This window comes from Bufo bufo, chromosome 6 (genome assembly GCF_905171765.1).
Source record: "Bufo bufo chromosome 6, aBufBuf1.1, whole genome shotgun sequence".
NCBI lineage: Eukaryota > Metazoa > Chordata > Amphibia > Anura > Bufonidae > Bufo > Bufo bufo.
This window is the reverse complement of record NC_053394.1, coordinates 38,462,782-38,480,114: the sequence shown is the minus strand read 5'-3', so window position 1 is coordinate 38,480,114 and position 17,333 is coordinate 38,462,782. Positions and strand designations below refer to the sequence as shown.

Genomic DNA, 17,333 nt, shown 5'->3' with positions numbered 1-17,333 from the left:
AGTACAGTCGCCAAAAAGAGAGGGAGATATAAAAAAAATGACTAGCCTATTGGATCCATGCATAAAATACTCTAGAATCTAAAGGGTTAAATAGAGGATATTAAATGATAAGTATATGATGCTATTGATATGATGTGGGAAAGCTTTTGGGTATATTATGTCCTATAGTTCTCTCTGCCATTGTGTTACTATGTAATGATTGTAGATTAAGGCCTTATTCACACGTCCGTAGAATAGGTCCGCATCCGTTCTGCAATTCTGCGGAACAGGTGCGAACCCATTCATTCTCTATGGGGCAGGAATGGATGCAGACAGCACACAGTGTGCTGTCCGCATCCGCATTTCCGGAGCACGCCCACAATCTTCTGGTCCGCAGCTCCGGAAAAAAATAGAACATGTCCTATTCTTGTCAATGCGGACAAGAATAGGCAGTTCTATTGGGGTTCCGGCCGGGTGTATTGCGGATCCGCAATACACTATGGACGTGTGAATGGACCCTTCACATTTTTGTTTACAAAATACACTTCTGTTACCCAGAGTTCCGAGACATCGGACGTCGTGATCCTGTGACTAGATAAGTGAGTTAATGATTATGTCATGATTCATAGAAGTTGCAAAAGGCTTGGGATGGGATGAAATGCGTCTTGCTAGATGCTGTGAAATAAACAAGAGTAATAGCAGTATAACAGCAAGTGTTAGGGATTCTGTTCTGTGGCCCCTGAGCTGTGATAAGGAGAGTGCTGCAGAAAGGACACATCCCCTGAGCTGTGAGATTGAGAGAGAGCTGCAGCAGAATGGTCATGTTTCCTGAGCTGTCATATGGAGAGAGCTGCAGTGAGAGGACACATCCCCTGAGCTGTGATAGGGATAGAGCTGCAGCAGAAAGGAAACAACCTCTGAGCTGTGATAGGGATAGAGCTGCAGCAGAATGGACACATCCCCTGAGCTGTGATAGAGCTGCAGCAGAAAATATACACTTTCTGAGCTGTGATAGAAAAAGAGCTGCAGCAGAAAGGACACATCCCCTGAGCTGTGATAGGGATAGAGCTGCAGCAGAAAATATACACTTCCTGAGCTGTGATAGAAAAAGAGCTGCAGCAGAAGGGCCACACCTCTCAGAAAGGACACACATCACTGAGCTGTAATAGGAAGAGCTGCAGCAGAAAGGACACACTCTGAGTGGTAATAGAGAGTTTCAGCAGAAAGGACATGGTCCCTTAGCTGCGATAGGGAGAGCTGCAGCAGAAAAGCCCCCCCCCCCCCCCCCCCCGCACTTCCCGCTTAAAATAAATTTAGCAGAGCAATTGGAGCAATGAATGAGGAGATCTCTTGGATCCATGTGAGGTACAGGACTGGTTCTAGCTTTCTTAGGAAGCTATTATCATGTACTATATGATGTCTGAGTGATGTATATCTACTTTATGACAGCAGCAATCAAAAGAAGATAATAGATAGAAAAGAGTCAGCAGAACAGAAAAACACATTCTCCAGGAAGCCTTGACACTCTCCAAAAGAGAAACAATATAAAACATTGTAATGTGATATCTTTTAATGGCTAACTAAAAGAAATTATGTTACAAGGCAAGCTTTCGAGACTCTGAGGCCTAAAGAAGGGACCTCAGAGTCTGGAAAACTTGCCTTATAACCTCAAACATGGTAGGTACCAAACCTTTTTCTTTTTATTCTCCAGGAAGTGACGGAGTACTTCCCGTCCCCCCAGACACCAGAGTAGCATACATATCATTATCTGTGTGTATAATATACAGTTGCAAGAAAAAGTATGAGAACCCCTTGGAATGATATGGATTTCTGCACAAATTGGTCATAAAATGTGATCTGATCTTCATCTAAGTCACAACAATAGACAATCACAGTCTGCCTAAACTTCATTCACAGTGCAGGTGGAAAAAGTATGTGAACCCTTGGATTTAATAACTGATTGAACCTCCTTTGGCAGCAATAACTTCACCCAAACGTTTCCTATAGTTGCAGATCAGACGTGCACAATGGTCAGGAGTAATTCTTGACCATTCCTCTTTACAGAACTGTTTCAGTTCAGCAATATTCTTGGGATGTCTGGTGTGAATCGCTTTCTTGAGGTCATGCCACAGCATCTCCATCGGGTTGAGGTCAGGACTCTGACTGGGCCACTCCAGAAGGCGTATTTTCTTCTGTTTAAGCCATTCTGTTGTTGATTTACTTCTATGCTTTGGGTCGTTGTCCTGTTGCAACACCCATCTTCTGTTGAGCTACAGCTGGTGGACAGATGGCCTTAAGATCTCCTGCAAAATGTCTTGATAAACTTGGAATTAATTTTTCCTTCGATGATAGCAATCCGTCCAGGCCCTGATGCAGCAAAGCAGCCCCAAACCATGATGCCCCCCATAAAGTGACCATGATGGTGTGCTGTGCCTCTTTTTCTCCACACATAGTGTTGTGTGTTTCTTCCAAACAGCTCAACTTTGGTTTCATCTGTCCACAGAATATTTTGCCAGTACTGCTGTGGAACATCCAGGTGCTCTTGTGCAAACTGTAAATGTGCAGCAATGTTTTTTTGGACAGCAGTGGCTTCCTCTGTGGTATCCTACCATGAAATCCATTCTTGTTCAGTGTTTTACATATCGTAGATTCGCTAACAGGGATGTTAGAATATGCCAGAGACTTTTGTAAGTCTTTAGCTGACACTCTAGGATTCTTCTTCACCTCATTGAGCAGTCTGCGCTGTGCTCTTGCAGTCATCTTTACAGGACGGCCACTCCTAGGGAGAGTAGCAGCAGTGCTGAACTTTCTCCATTTATAGACAATTTGTCTTACCGTGGACTGATAAACAGCAAGGCTTTTGGAGATACTTCCATCGTAGGTTTTCTGAGAGCTCTTTTGTGCGAGGCATCATTCACATCAGGCAATGCTTCTTGTGAAAAGCAAACCCAGAACTGGTGTGTGTTTTTTATAGGGCAGGGCAGCTGTAACCAACACCTCCAATCTCATCTCATTGATTGGACTCCAGTTGACTGACACCTCACTCCAATTAGCTCTTGGAGATGTCATTAGTCTAGGGTTTCACATACTTTTTCCACCTGCACTGTGAATGTTTACATGGTGTGTTCAATAAAAACATGGTAACATGGTAAAATTCTTTGTGTGTTATTAGTTTAAGCAGACTGTGATTGTCTATTGTTGTGACTTAGATGAAGATCAGATCAAATTTTATGACCAATTTGTGCAGAAATCAATATCATTCCAAAGGGTTCATATACTTTTTATTGCAATTGTATAGTGTTGCTATCCTGCCTTATCTAGGCCTCCAGCAGGGTGACAGAGATGTCACTAAATCACCAACTCTCTAATGTAAATTAGATAAGTGACTCTGCCGACTCTGCCTCAGTCTGCACAGCAAAGTGGAAAAGGTGAATTGCAGGAAATGTCTAACATGGCTTCAATCCGCATTAGATTAGGTGTTTACTGCATGCAGATATACTGTTGTGTTTAGTGAGGGGTTGTATACAGTAAGCTCTATCTAGAAATGGCTGTAGATTATTACTATTGAATTTTAGGGCTGTATTAATGGATCTTCAATCCCTCTGCAGATTTATTATTACATGAATTAGCACAGAATTTTGAAGCTATTTAGATACTAGACATCTAATCTTCCAGCGCTGGAACTACAGAGCTCTTCCATTTTGTAGTGAATGCAGCTGGGTTACTGCAGTATTCACTTCAATGGGAGCAGGGTTGCAGTGACCAGCTATGTCCACTATACGATGGAGGGAGCTGTGGAGTTCTAGCTCTGGAGCTACTGCAGAACAGCTGATAGGCAGGGGTGTTGAACTTGGACCCCCTGACCCCCAGATAATTTAGTCTGAGAATGTATACACTAAGGCAGAGGTACTCAACCTGTTCAGGACGCAGATACATTTCAACACAATTGTGAAGCAGGGAGCCATCAGCACCCTGTTAGGGATGAGTAAACCCGTGGAAGTTTGGGTTCAGCCGAACTTCAGGTCAAAGTTCGGATTCGGGACCCGAACTTGACCCTGGACCCCATTGTAGTCAATGGGGACCTGAACTTCACTTTATTATTTTCCATTATAAGATGGCTATAGCGAAAAATAATAGCATTCTTAAGAGTATGGCAATTTAGGGGTAAAAAAACAAACAAACAAAGCAACTCACCTGATCCACTTGATCACGCTGCCGCAGTTTCTTCTATCTTGATTCAGCCGGACCTGCCAAAGGACCAGCGATGACGTCACCATGCTCACCATGTGGTTGAGGGAATGTGGGAAAACTGGAGGGATAACCCTATGTGGAGGGCATCTAACAGGGTATAAATTGAGGGGGACATCTAAGGGGGCATAACTCTCTGAGGGAGCCTGTCTAGGGGGTATGACTGTGTGTGAGGGGCATCTGAGGGGGGCATAACTCTGTGAAGGGGCCATTTAAGACAGCATAACTATGAGGTGGGCTATCTGAGGGGGCATAACCTATGAGGAAGGCATCACTGTGTGAGGAGCCATCTAAGGGGGCATAATCTATGAGGGGGCATCAGAGGGTATCACTCTGTGTGGGGACACTTAAGGGAGCATCATACTGTATTCGGGGACACTTAGGCCTCATGCACACGAACGTTATTTTCTTTTCGTGTCCGTTCCTTTATTTTTTGCTGACTGTATCCGGGACCATTCATTTCAATTGGTCCGCCCAAAAAAACGGAAGGTACTCGGTGTTCATTCCATTTCCGTATTTCCGTTCCGCAAAAAGATAGAACATGTCCTATTATTGTCCGCATTACAGACAATGATGGTACTGTTCTTTTAGGAGCCAGCTGTTCCATTCACAAAATACGGAATGCACACAGATGTCACCCGTATTTTTTGCAGATCCGTTTTTTGTGGACGCAAAATACATACGGTCGTGTGCATGAGGCCTTGAGGGGACACCATACTGTGGGGGGATGGGGGGGCACTTAAGTTGACATTATACTGTGTGGGGGGCACTTAAGGGGACATCTTACTGTGTGGGGGGCACTTAAGGGGACATCATACTAGGAGGAGGCCACTTAAGAGAGCCACCCTGTGAGGCAATCATAAAAGGGGACATCATACTGTGTGAATTTACAGGACATGACTTTGTTCTGGTGGCATTTAAGGGATCATTCTGTGTGGTGGGTACTAAGGGGATCATTGTGGGGAGGGACTAAGGGGGCACTATTACTGCGTGGTTAGCAGAAAGGATATTAGGTGGGATTAGAGGTATGATTTATTGTAAAATAAATAAATAAATCAAAACTTGCTGCACAACATGCTACTGGTGTTATCCTTCTTTATGTTTTTTTGTGACCCGGACCCATGTATGAGGACCTTTACAAAATGTACAGGAGTACCCCACCCTATGGTGTTGTGGTCACCCAGCTAAAGTGACTGTAAAGAAAAAAAGACTTTATTGACTTTATGGACTTTATTGTTATGTTTTCCTAGATTCACAAAGGAATTAAAGGGGTGGTGACAGATGAGAATAATAATGGTATAGCCAATGCGGTCGTCTCAGTTGCAGGCATAAACCATAACATCTTTTCAGGTAAGTCCAGGTTCAGACTTTATACCTTCTCCAAAACATAATTTCTAATGGAATTGACATGTACCTCTGTTATTCCTATAGGTGAGGGAGGAGATTATTTCCGCCTGTTATTACCGGACACGTACACAGTAACAGTGTCAGCAGATGGGTACTATGCCAAGACCGCAACTGTAGTAGTTGGACCAGATGAGGCCATTGTGGTAAGTTTCAACAGGGGAGCAGTCATAAGGGACGTAGAGCAGGTCCTGGTGGCCTAGAGGTCTCTCTTTGGAAAACACCAATATTATAAATGACACGTGGTAGGTGGGGCATGGTACAGATTTTGTATTGGGAATTTATCATCATTACCAACGTTCTCGACTTTGCGGGCACTCTTTCTTATTTTTAGAAACAATGTCATCAAACTTGACCTGTTCTTGGCCAAAAATTGGTGGGGCTTACGTAAATCCTGCCCAGAAATGGGTGTTCTTGGCAGGCTTGTGGATTCTGGAGGGCAGGGATTAAATGCCCTGAATTTACTATGAAAACGTTGGTAAATATTTACATGTGTGATCTTTAACCCCTTCAACCCCTGGCCTGTTTTCACCTTCCTGCCCAGGCCAGTTTTTGAAAATCTGACATGTGTGACAACATATGGGGAAATAACTTTAAAACGCTTTTACTTATACAGGGCATTCTGAGACTGTTTTCTCGCCACATATCGTACTTTATGACACTGGTGAAATGGAGTCAAAAAAATTATTTTTTATTTATAAAAAAATACAAAATTTACCAAAAATTTTGAAAAATTAGCTAATTTTCCAATTTCTATTTCTCTACTTTTATAATAGATAGTAATACCTCCAAAAATAGTAATTACTTTACATTCCCCATATGTCTACTTCATGTTTGAATCATTTTGAAAATTACATTTTATATTTTTGGGACGTTAGCAGGCTTAGAAGCAAATCTTAACATTTTTAACAATATTTCCAAAACCCAAATTTTTCAGGATCAGTTCAGTTATGAAGTCACTTTCTGGGGCTTACATACTAGAAACCACCCATAAATTACCCCATTTTAGAAACTACACCCCTCAAGGTATTCAAAACTGATTTTACAAACTTTGTTAACCCTTTAGGTGTTCCACAAGAGTGAATGGCAAATGGAGATGAATTTTCAGAATTTAACTTTTTTGGCAGATTTTTCATTTTAATCCATTTGTTCCAGTAGCAAAGCAAGGGTTAACAGCCAAACAAAACTCAAAATCTATTACCCTGAATCTGGGATTTACAGAAACACCCCATGTGTGCTCAAAAACTGATGTATGTGCGCACAGCAGGCTTCATAGTGGAAGGAGCATCATATGACTTTTGGAGAGCGGATTTAGCTGGAATGGTAATTGGGAGCTATGTCGCATGTGAAGACACTCTGAGGTGGCCCTACAGTGGAAACCCCCAAAAAGTCCCCCCATTCTGGAAACTACACCCCTCAAGGAATATTTCAAGGTGTGTAGTGAGCACTTTGACCCATCGGGCGTTTCACAGAATTAGGAAACGCTTGGCTATGAAAATGAAAAATTACAATATTTTCCATAAAAAGTTGCTTTACACCCACATTTTTCACTTTCACAAGGGGTAACAGGACAAAATGCACCCCACATTTTGTTCCCCATTTCCCCCCCGAATACGCCAACACCCAATATGTGCTCATAAAATGATGTATGGGTGCATAGCAGGGTCCAAAAGGAAGTAGCGCCATAGGGCTTTTGGAGGACAGATTTAGCAGGATTGGCTTTTGGGAACTATGTCGGATATAAAGACACCCTGAGGTACCCCTAGAGTGGAAATCCCCAAAAAGTGACCCCATTCGGGAAACTACACCCCTCAAGGAATATTTCAAGGTGTGTAGTGAGCACTTAGACCCATCGGGCATTTCACAGAATTAGGAAACGCTTGGCTGTGAAAATAAAAAATTACATTTTTTTTCAGAAAAAGTTGCTTTACACCCACATTTTTCACTTTCACAAGGGGTAGCAGGACAAAATGCACCCCACATTTTGTTCCCCATTTCCCCCCCGAATACGCCAACACCCAATATGTGCTAATAAAATGATTTATGGACGCATGGCAGGGTTCTAGAGTAAAACAGCTAAATATGGATTTTGGTCCCCAGAAATGAAAAATCCCCAAAAGTGACCCCATTTCAGAAAGAGCACCCCCGTACGAACATTTTAAGTGGTGGAAAGGGTACTTTTTACCAAACCGGTATCTCACAGAAGGCAGAAATACTAGAGAGAGGATTTCAAAGCACACATTTGTAAAAATGAAAAAGTACTAGCAGACCCAACTTTGCGCACAGCAGGCCGCTACAGGCAAAGTACAATTTGCAGGCCTGAATTGGCAGACATGGATTTTAGCTGCCATGTCGCATTTTAAAAATTTCCAGAGGTCCCCAGAAATGAAAAACCCCATTTTGGAAAGAGCACCCCCGTACGGACATTTTAAGTGGTGTAAAGGGTACTTTTTACCAAACAGGTGTCTCACAGAAAAGATTATATAGTGGTTGTTGAAAAGTGGGTATGCAAGTGAGCTGGACTAAATCAGAGATATGGAAATATTACAGGGAGCATAAAAGAATGAAATTAAAAATTAATGGATGAGTGGTAGGTTCGGAAGCATTCTTGCATGCAGAGGCCAGGTTTATCAGGGCAGGTGTCACACTGATAAATGGTGTCCTTTCGTATTCCCCTTTTGTAACAAACCCGACATCTTTTTTGGGTCTTTCCCCTCTTTGCTGTTTGTGGGACTTCACCAGGGAAATAGAGTAATGTGGCATCCTCTTCTCCCTCACTTGCAGACTCCGTTTCAGAGGCAAGGATGGCGTATGCCTCTTCAGCGGAGTACATTCTCTGAGATGAATTGGACATTTTTATTTTATTATTGGTGTATGTAAAGTGAAAAGTGTTAGGGGGGTGTATGTAGTGATTTAACACGTGAGGGGTATTGTAAAGAATTAATTAAAATAAAATGTATGATAAAGAAAAAAAGAGAAAGAAAGAAAAGAGAAAAAGATAAGTGAAAGAATTAGATAAAAATTTAGAAAAAAAGGCTAAATATATATATATATATATATATACACACTGCTCAAAAAAATAAAGGGAACACAAAAATAACACATCCTAGATCTGAATTAATTAAATATTCCTCTGAAATACTTTGTTCTTTACATAGTTGAATGTGCCGACAACAAAATCACACAAAAAAAAAAAATGGAAATCAAATTTTTTAACCCATGGAGGTCTGGATTTGGAGTCACCCTCAAAATTAAAGTGGAAAAACACACTACAGGCTGATCCAACTTTGATGTAATGTCCTTAAAACAAGTCAAAATGAGGCTCAGTAGTGTGTGTGGCCTCCACGTGCCTGTATGACCTCCCTACAACGCCTGTGCATGCTCCTGATGAGGTGGCGGACGGTCTCCTGGGGGATCTCCTCCCAGACCTGGACTAAAGCATCTGCCAACTCCTGGACAGTCTGTGGTGCAACGTGACGTTGGTGGATAGAGCGAGACGTGATGTCCCAGATGTGCTCAATTGGATTCAGGTCTGGGGAACGGGCGGGCCAGTCCATAGCATCAATGCCTTCGTCTTGCAGGAACTGCTGACACACTCCAGCCACATGAGGTCTAGCATTGTCTTGCATTAGGAGGAACCCAGGGCCAACCTCACCAGCATATGGTCTCACAAGGGGTCTGAGGATCTCATCTCGGTACCTAATGGCAGTCAGGCTACCTCTGGCGAGCACATGAAGGGCTGTGCGGCCCTCCAAAGAAATGCGACCCCACACCATTACCGACCCAATGCCAAACCGTTCATGCTGGAGGATGTTGCAGGCAGCAGAACGTTCTCCACGGTGTCTCCAGACTCTGTCACGTCTGTCACATGTGCTCAGTGTGAACCTGCTTTCATCTGTGAAGAGCACAGGGCGCCAGAGGCGAATTTGCCAATCTTGGTGTTTTCTGGCAAATGCCAAACGTCCTGCACGGTGTTGGGCTGTAACGGGCCCTCATATCACCCTCATGGAGTCTGTTTCTGACCGTTTGAGCAGACACATGCACATTTGTGGCCTGCTGGAGGTCATTTTGCAGGGCTCTGGCAGTGCTCCTCCTGTTCCTCCTTGCATAAAGGCGGAGGTAGCGGTCCTGCTGCTGGGTTGTTGCCCTCTTACGGCCTCCTCCACGTCTCCTGATGTACTGGCCTGTCTCCTGGTAGCGCCTCCATGCTCTGGACACTACTCTGACAGAAACAGCAAACCTTCTTGCCACAGCTTGCATTGATGTGCCATCCTGGATAAGCTGCACTACCTGAGCCACTTGTGTGGGTTGTAGACTCCGTCTCATGCTACCACTAGAGTGAAAGCACCGCCAGCATTCAAAAGTGACCAAAACATCAGCCAGGAATCATAGGAACTGAGAAATGGTCTGTGGTCACCACCTGCAGAACCACTCCTTTATTGGGGGTGTCTTGCTAATTGCCTCTAATTTCCACCTGTTGTCTATCCCATTTGCACAACAGCATGTGAAATTGATTGTCACTCAGTGTTGCTTCCTAAGTGGACAGTTTGATTTCACAGAAGTGTGATTGACTTGGAGTTACATTGTGTTGTTTAAGTGTTCCCTTTATTTTTTTGAGCAGTGTGTATATATATATATATATATATATATATATAAATAAAAAAGGCACTAAACCTGAGCAGACGCAGTCAGTAATTGACAGTACTGACCGGCGCTCAGCAGGTTCAGGACCCACGCAGGTTCAAAAATCTAAACTAGTACTAACTAAAATTAACATATATACAGTACAGACCAAAAGTTTGGATACACCTTCTCATTCAAAGAGTTTTCTTTATTTTCATGACTATGAAAATTGTAGATTCACACTGAAGGCATCAAAACTATAAATTGACACATGTGGAATTATATACATAACAAACAAGTGTGAAACAACTGAAAATATGTCATATTCTAGGTTCTTCAAAGTAGCCACCTTTTGCTTTGATTACTGGTTTGCACACTCTTGGCATTCTCTTGATGAGCTTCAAGAGGTGGTCCCCTAAAATGGTTTTCGCTTCTCAGGTGTGCCCTGTCAGGTTTAATAAGTGGGATTTCTTGCCTTATAAATGGGGTTGGGACCATCAGTTGCGTTGAGGAGAAGTCAGGTGGATACACAGCTGATAGTCCTACTGAATAGACTGTTAGAATTTGTATTATGGCAAGAAAAAAGCAGCTAAGTAAAGAAAAACGAGTGGCCATCATTACTTTAAGAAATGAAGGTCAGTCAGTCAGCCGAAAAAATGGGAAAACTTTGAAAGTAAGGGCTATTTGACCATGAAGGAGAGTGATGGGGTGCTGCGCCAGATGACCTGGCCTCCACAGTCACCAGACATGAACCCAATCGAGATGGTTTGGGGTGAGCTGGACCGCAGAGTGAAGGCAAAAGGGCCAACAAGTGCTAAGCATCTCTGGGAACTCCTTTAAGACTGTTGGAAGACCATTTCAGGGGACTACCTCTTGAAGCTCATCAAGAGAATGCCAAGAGTGTGCAAAGCAGTAATCAAAGCAAAAGGTGGCTACTTTGAAGAACCTAGAATATGACATATTTTCAGTTGTTTCACACTTGTTTGTTATGTATATAATTCCACATGTGTTAATTCATAGTTTTGATCCTTTCATAATCATGAAAATAAAGAAAACTCTTTGAATGAGAAGGTGTGTCCAAACTTTTGGTCTGTACTATATACAGAGTTTTCTTTATTTTCATGACTATGAAGGCATCAAAACTATGAATTAACACATGTGGAATTATATACATAACAAACAAGTGTTAAACAACTGAAAATATGTCATATTCTAGGTTCTTCAAAGTAGCCACTTTTTGCTTTGATTACTGCTTTGCACGCTCTTGGCATTATCTTGATGAGCTTCAAGAGGTAGTGCCCTGAAATGGTCTTCCAACAGTGTTGAAGGAGTTCCCAGAGATGCTTAGCACTTGTTGGCCCTTTTGCCTTCACTCTGCGGTCCAGCTCACTCCAAACCATCTCGATTGGGTTCAGGTCCGGTGACTGTGGAGGCCATGTCATCTGGCGCAGCACCCCATCACTCTTCTTCATGGTCAAATAGCCCTTACTTTCAAAGTTTTCCCAATTTTTCGGCTGACTGACTGACCTTCATTTCTTAAAGTAATGATGGCCACTCGTTTTTCTTTACTTAGCTGCTTTTTTCTTGCCATAATACAAATTCTAACAGTCTATTCAGTAGGACTATCAGCTGTGTATCCACCTGACTTCTCCTCAACGCAACTGATGGTCCCAACCCCATTTATAAGGCAAGAAATCCCACTTATTAAACCTGACAGGGCACACCTGTGAAGTGAAAACCATTTCAGGGGACTACCTCTTGAAGTTCATCAAGAGAATGCCAAGAGTGTGCAAAGCAGTAATCAAAGCAAAAGGTGGCTACTTTGAAGAACCTAGAATATGACATATTTTCAGTTTTTTATATATATATATATATATATATATATATATATATATCTAGCTAGCACTAACTGATTTCTTTTTTACACAAAAAAAAAAAAAGGCACTAAACCTGAGCAGATAGGGAAACCTGTACTGAAGACAGCCCGTGGCCGTGTTTTCTAGAGGAAGCGGTTTCAGCCCCTCTCCTCTAAGCAAGCTCAGGAGGCCAGGGAGTTGATTAGCCGGAACACGGATGTGTTTTCGGATCTCCCTGGACGCACTTCTACAATTCGGCATGACATTGTCACTGAGCCTCAGGCGATAGTCCGGCTAAAACCATACCGGGTACCCAAGGCTCGGCGACAAGCCATCTCAGCGGAAGTGCAGATGATGCTGAGGCTAAATGTCATTGAGAAATCTAAAAGTGAGTGGGCTAGTCCTATAGTGCTAACACCCAAGCCAGACGGGACACTCTGGTTTTGTAACAATTCCTGAAAACTAAACGAGATCTCTAAGATATATTTCATGCCTCGGGTGGATGAGCTTATTGAGAGGTTAGGCCAAGCCCGGTATTTTTCTGTTTTGGACCTCACCAAAGGGTACTGGCAGGTACTCTTGACGGAGGCTGCCAAAAAGAAAACTGCCTTCATCACACCAGAGGGGCTGTACTATAATAAGGTGTTACCCTTTGGTCTGCATAAAGCCCCCGCCACTTTTCAACGGCTCATGGACATTGTGCTGCGTCCACATCGTCGGTACGCTTCGGCTTACCTGGACGATATTGTCATCCACAGTACCGACTGGTAAAGTCATCTACCAAAAGTGCAGGCTGTAGTGGTCTCCCTTAGGAAGGCTGGACTGACCGCTAACCCAAACAAATGTGCGATAGGGTTTGAGGAGACTAAGTACCTGGGGTACGTCGTTGGACGTGGAGTTATCAAACCCAAAGTGAATAATATAGAGGCGATTTGGAATTTGCCCCGACCTGTCACTACAAGGCAAGTAAAGTCGTTCCTGGGAATGGTGGTCTATTATATGAGGTTCCTTCCCCATTTTGCCACTTTAGCAGTTCTGTTGACAAGGCTCTTGAAGGGACGGAAGTCTGTGATGGTCCGCTGGAATGACCAGGCGGAAGAGGCTTTTTCCGCGTTGAAGTCAGTCCCGTGCGGGTTACCGGTTTTGGTGACGCCCAACTTCAAGAGGGAGTTCGTGGTACAGACCAATGCCTCTGAAGTAGGCCTCAGAGCTGTACTCTCTCAGCAAATCAATGGGGAGTAACATCCCATTCTTTCCTGAGCCGCAAACTCACCCCAGCCGAGACCAGGTACAGTATAGCGGAGAGATAGTGCCTGGCCATCAAGTGGGCATTCGAGTCTCTATAATCTGTTGGGGAGAAAGTTCCGTCTGGTGACTGACCACTCCCCTCTCAAGTGGATGAGCCAGGCTAAAGAGAGGAATGCTCGGGTCACCAGATGGTTCTTGTCATTACAGAACTTCAAGTTCTCAGTGGAACACAGGGCAGGCCGCATGCAGGGAAACGCGGATGCCCTGTCCCGGGTACACTGTCTGGCAAGTGTTCACCCCCTCAGGGTTGAACAAAGGGGGGAGGTATGTAGGAAGGCGCAAGGGACCGTCGTTGATGGCAGGTATGTGTCACCGAGTGTCATGCCCATGTTTATGGTAGTGACTCCTTGGGAGCCGCATGCAGTTGCCCGCGGTCTGGGTGTTTTGTCAACCGCAGCTGGGGGCTGTTAGTAGTTTGCCTCAAGTGTGGTTGCCGCGGACAACAGGTGTTTGTTGACAGTGTAGCAGCCTGAGCTGGTTGCTAGGCATCTCACTGTTGATGCGTGTGGTTGCCTCTGGCTATGTGTGTGTGTATGTATGCACTTTCTATGTCTGGTGTGCACGGGGTTTTAGTTATGTGTGCACTTCCCCTTTAAGTGGCTTTCTTCCCTTGCCTGGTGTAGGAAGGGTTAACTCCCTTCTTAGTGTGTGAACACTGGGTGTGTCTGTGTGTGGGTGTGGCCACTTTGGGCTATAAAGCCTCTGTGGAGACCTGAAGCTGAGGGGTACTCCAGCCTTGTAGTAAGCTGGAGGCATCCTACTGGTCTCTAATACCATCTTCCAGTGAGGGCCACCCTTGTGGTCATAAGTTTATGTTACATGATGTTATTTTATGTTTATGTGGTGTCTGTTATTACTGCAGCTATGGATCTGGGTTCCTGTGTGTTTATGTGTGTGTGCTATGTCCTTTTATGTTGGGTGTGGACATCAGCAGTTGAGCACGGGATCCAGTCAGTGTGTCTGTGGCAGGTAGGGGTGGAAGTCTTTCACTCTCCTGCCATATCCATAGGCTGTTGATGTTTCTCTTCCCTTGCAGCTTGTCCAGTTTAGACTCCTGTCCGTCCGTATCAGGAGAAACAGGGAGTCTTACCCAGCTCCTAGCTCAGGGATCTGTCCAGGGCTAGTAGGGAAGCGAGGTTCCTGAGTATGAGCCCTCCTACCACCAGGGTCGGCTCATACAGCTAGGAGTCAGGGTCAGATTAGGGATGCGCTAGGAGGTGACCTGCTCCCTAATTCTGTTGTCCTGGTCAAGCAGCTTCCACTTACGTTAACATCACACGGATTAGAGTTACCCCCACTCTAATCCGTGACACCGAGGTTCCTGGCCTCGGTGGAGTAAGAGCCAGTTTTCATGTGTCAGCAGCAATTGCTGTTTGACACCTTGCTGTTTAGTTTAGCTGTCATAGCTTATCCGGGACGGCTCTTACTGGGAGTAGTTTGACTGCTGGGTGGGTGACTACTCCCCATGTTCCAGGCCAGGTTTTGCCAGGCATAAAAACCAGCCAGCACTGCCAGGTGTGGTGGATTTACCTCCCTCTGACAGTGGAGCTCAGCAGACTGTGTGCTGTGTACTGAGGGCTGTGCTGGGATTTGAGATTTGAGCCGGGCTGGAGGACTCAGGCCCCTCTAAAGGCGAATAGACCGCCTATGGACTTGATGAGGTTGAACTGCTAACAGGGTGTAAATTAACACCCAGGAGAAAAGGTGACTTTTCATTGTTTATGGACTTTTCTTGTGTGTGAACAAACACCAAGCCACCTTTGTTTTGTGATACACCTTATCTGCATTTTGCTATACACCAATGGGTGAATAAACACCTCTGTTTGATTCAAGAACTGTGTACTTTGCCTCTATACTGCATCCGCTAGTCCTAACTACCAGAGCGAATCCCCACACCCTCCAAAATATGGTATTCTTTAAACCCTATGGCAGCTGTGGAAAATTACCAGCTTTTCAATCAAAGTTCTAACAGTCTCTCAGTATTCATTAACCCTTTCCACAGAGCCATTTAATTACAGTGATAATGAACAGGATATATATCACAACATATAAAATGCAGGTACACAGTATTAAACAGTTTAAATGGAGTCTGTCACCTCCATATGGCCATATACAGTGCTTACATGGCTCTCTAGCACACCTACAGTGAAGTCCAGATCCCTGTATAATGGTTAAAGGGTGAATACCAGGGGACTACCAAGTTAATGGCCTCAGGTTTAGCCCAAATTCAAACTGGTTGTTTTACACAGTGGTTCCACACCCACTGATTGTTACATTTTGTAATTCCTTTGATAGACATGAAAGTCTTCATGTAGGTCAAAATGTTCAAGTTGAAGCTTTATTCTTCTGCTAGTAAGAGGTCAAACTGATATAACACACCCAAAATATTCACTGATTAAACAGTTCTTTACTGGTGAGATAAGTACAGTATATAGACAATACTGTGGAAGCAAAGATAGATATGGATATTAGATTTTCATGGAACCATATTTGACCAGATTTATGAGCCTCAGCACCATCAACAAGCATTCGTTCATTATAGTGGGGTAGATTGGTAGATGTTGAGATTATTTTGAAAGAAAGTATCCCACCAAATTCTATAGATCTTACTAAGTATATGGGACATCTCAAGAAAATTGTGCGGTGGAAAAATGACCAAAAATGGTCCATTTAGTTTGTTCTATGTCACGTTGTGTGCTTGACTTATCTTTCTTTTAAATCTTCAGCTTAATTTCCAGTTAAAGAAGGAGAAAGTGTCGTCAAGTTCAAGGGAAAAGCTGCCTTCAAGAAACCTAAACTCAAAGAACCATATAAAAAAGATCGCTCCCAGATCAGTCAACAGAAGGAAAGGGAGATGAACGCGTCTCGTGGTTACAGGGAGGCTAAAAGAGCCTTCAATTTAAAGTAATTCCATACTTTAAAAGGACTTGAGGTGCCAGTAGACCGCATTAAAACCTAAGACAGAAAATCTAAGATTTTTAAGTATTAAGCTATTTTATAACATGTATTTATGTCAGAAGAAATATTACAATGTAGGTTTAATCATTCCAAAATGGCATTATAGTATCAATAGAGAGGACGTGTTGTTCCTAGTCTGTACATATAGCAGAGCTTATTGTATCGCAAGTCACACTCTTCTGTTAAAGGGGTTGTCCCATCTGGACATTCATGGCATATCCACAGGATATGAGATAAATTTCCAGCCGGTGTGGGTCCCATCTCGGAGACCCACTTCTATTTCAAGAATGGAGTCCCGCCATGCGCTGTTTGGGAACATAAAGAAGGCCGCGCGTGTGAGGCTCTCTCCAGTCACTGCTATGGGACTTTTGGGGTCTGGATGAGCTGGGTGACAACCACAGTGGAAGCCTTAATGCTGCCTATAGTTGTCACCCAGCTGTCTCAGTAACAGATATTTTTTTAAAAACTTGACAGGCTACAATTCATTTATATGGTGCTCAAGGTCAACCCATCCCATGACGTTTGTCCATTCACCTGCATCTTCCATATATCATTGCACAGATACAGACGGGTAATGAGCCTTTTGCATGACTTTTTGTATATGGGAACAACTATGCAACATGCACAGATCAATCCACATGTGAATAAATAAAAGAATATTGGGTTTCTTATTTACCTTCTGGTTTGCACTGATGTTTTAAGCCATGTTTCATCAGGATCCACTTATCTCACTGGATCTGGGTCTGGATAAAACACCCTGGGGCGATGGTCATGATGTCCGCAGCAGGAGAAGCGCAGGATGATCTTGTGGGAGGAAGTCATGTCTTTATATTAGCTTAAGTTAAAGGTTTTTTTTTCATCTGTGACTTTGATGGCATATTGCTAGGATATGCCATCAAAGTCAGAAAGGTGCAGGTTCCACCTCTGAAACCCCCAAAATGAGGGAGAGTGCACCAC

At 43.6% G+C, this 17,333-nt stretch overlaps 1 protein-coding gene across 1 annotated transcript in view; it reads left to right on the top strand.

The window, feature by feature from the left end:
* CPN1 (carboxypeptidase N subunit 1) overlaps positions 1-17,051 on the top strand; it is a 48,655-nt gene extending 31,604 nt beyond the window's left edge. Inside the window, exons 7-9 of the mRNA XM_040435090.1 lie at positions 5,478-5,577; positions 5,659-5,777; positions 16,145-17,051. Of these exons, the coding sequence (XP_040291024.1) occupies positions 5,478-5,577; positions 5,659-5,777; positions 16,145-16,276 (351 nt within the window). The 3' untranslated portion in view covers positions 16,277-17,051. The remainder of the gene's footprint in view (positions 1-5,477; positions 5,578-5,658; positions 5,778-16,144) is intronic.
* Positions 17,052-17,333: the final 282 nt, after the last annotated feature.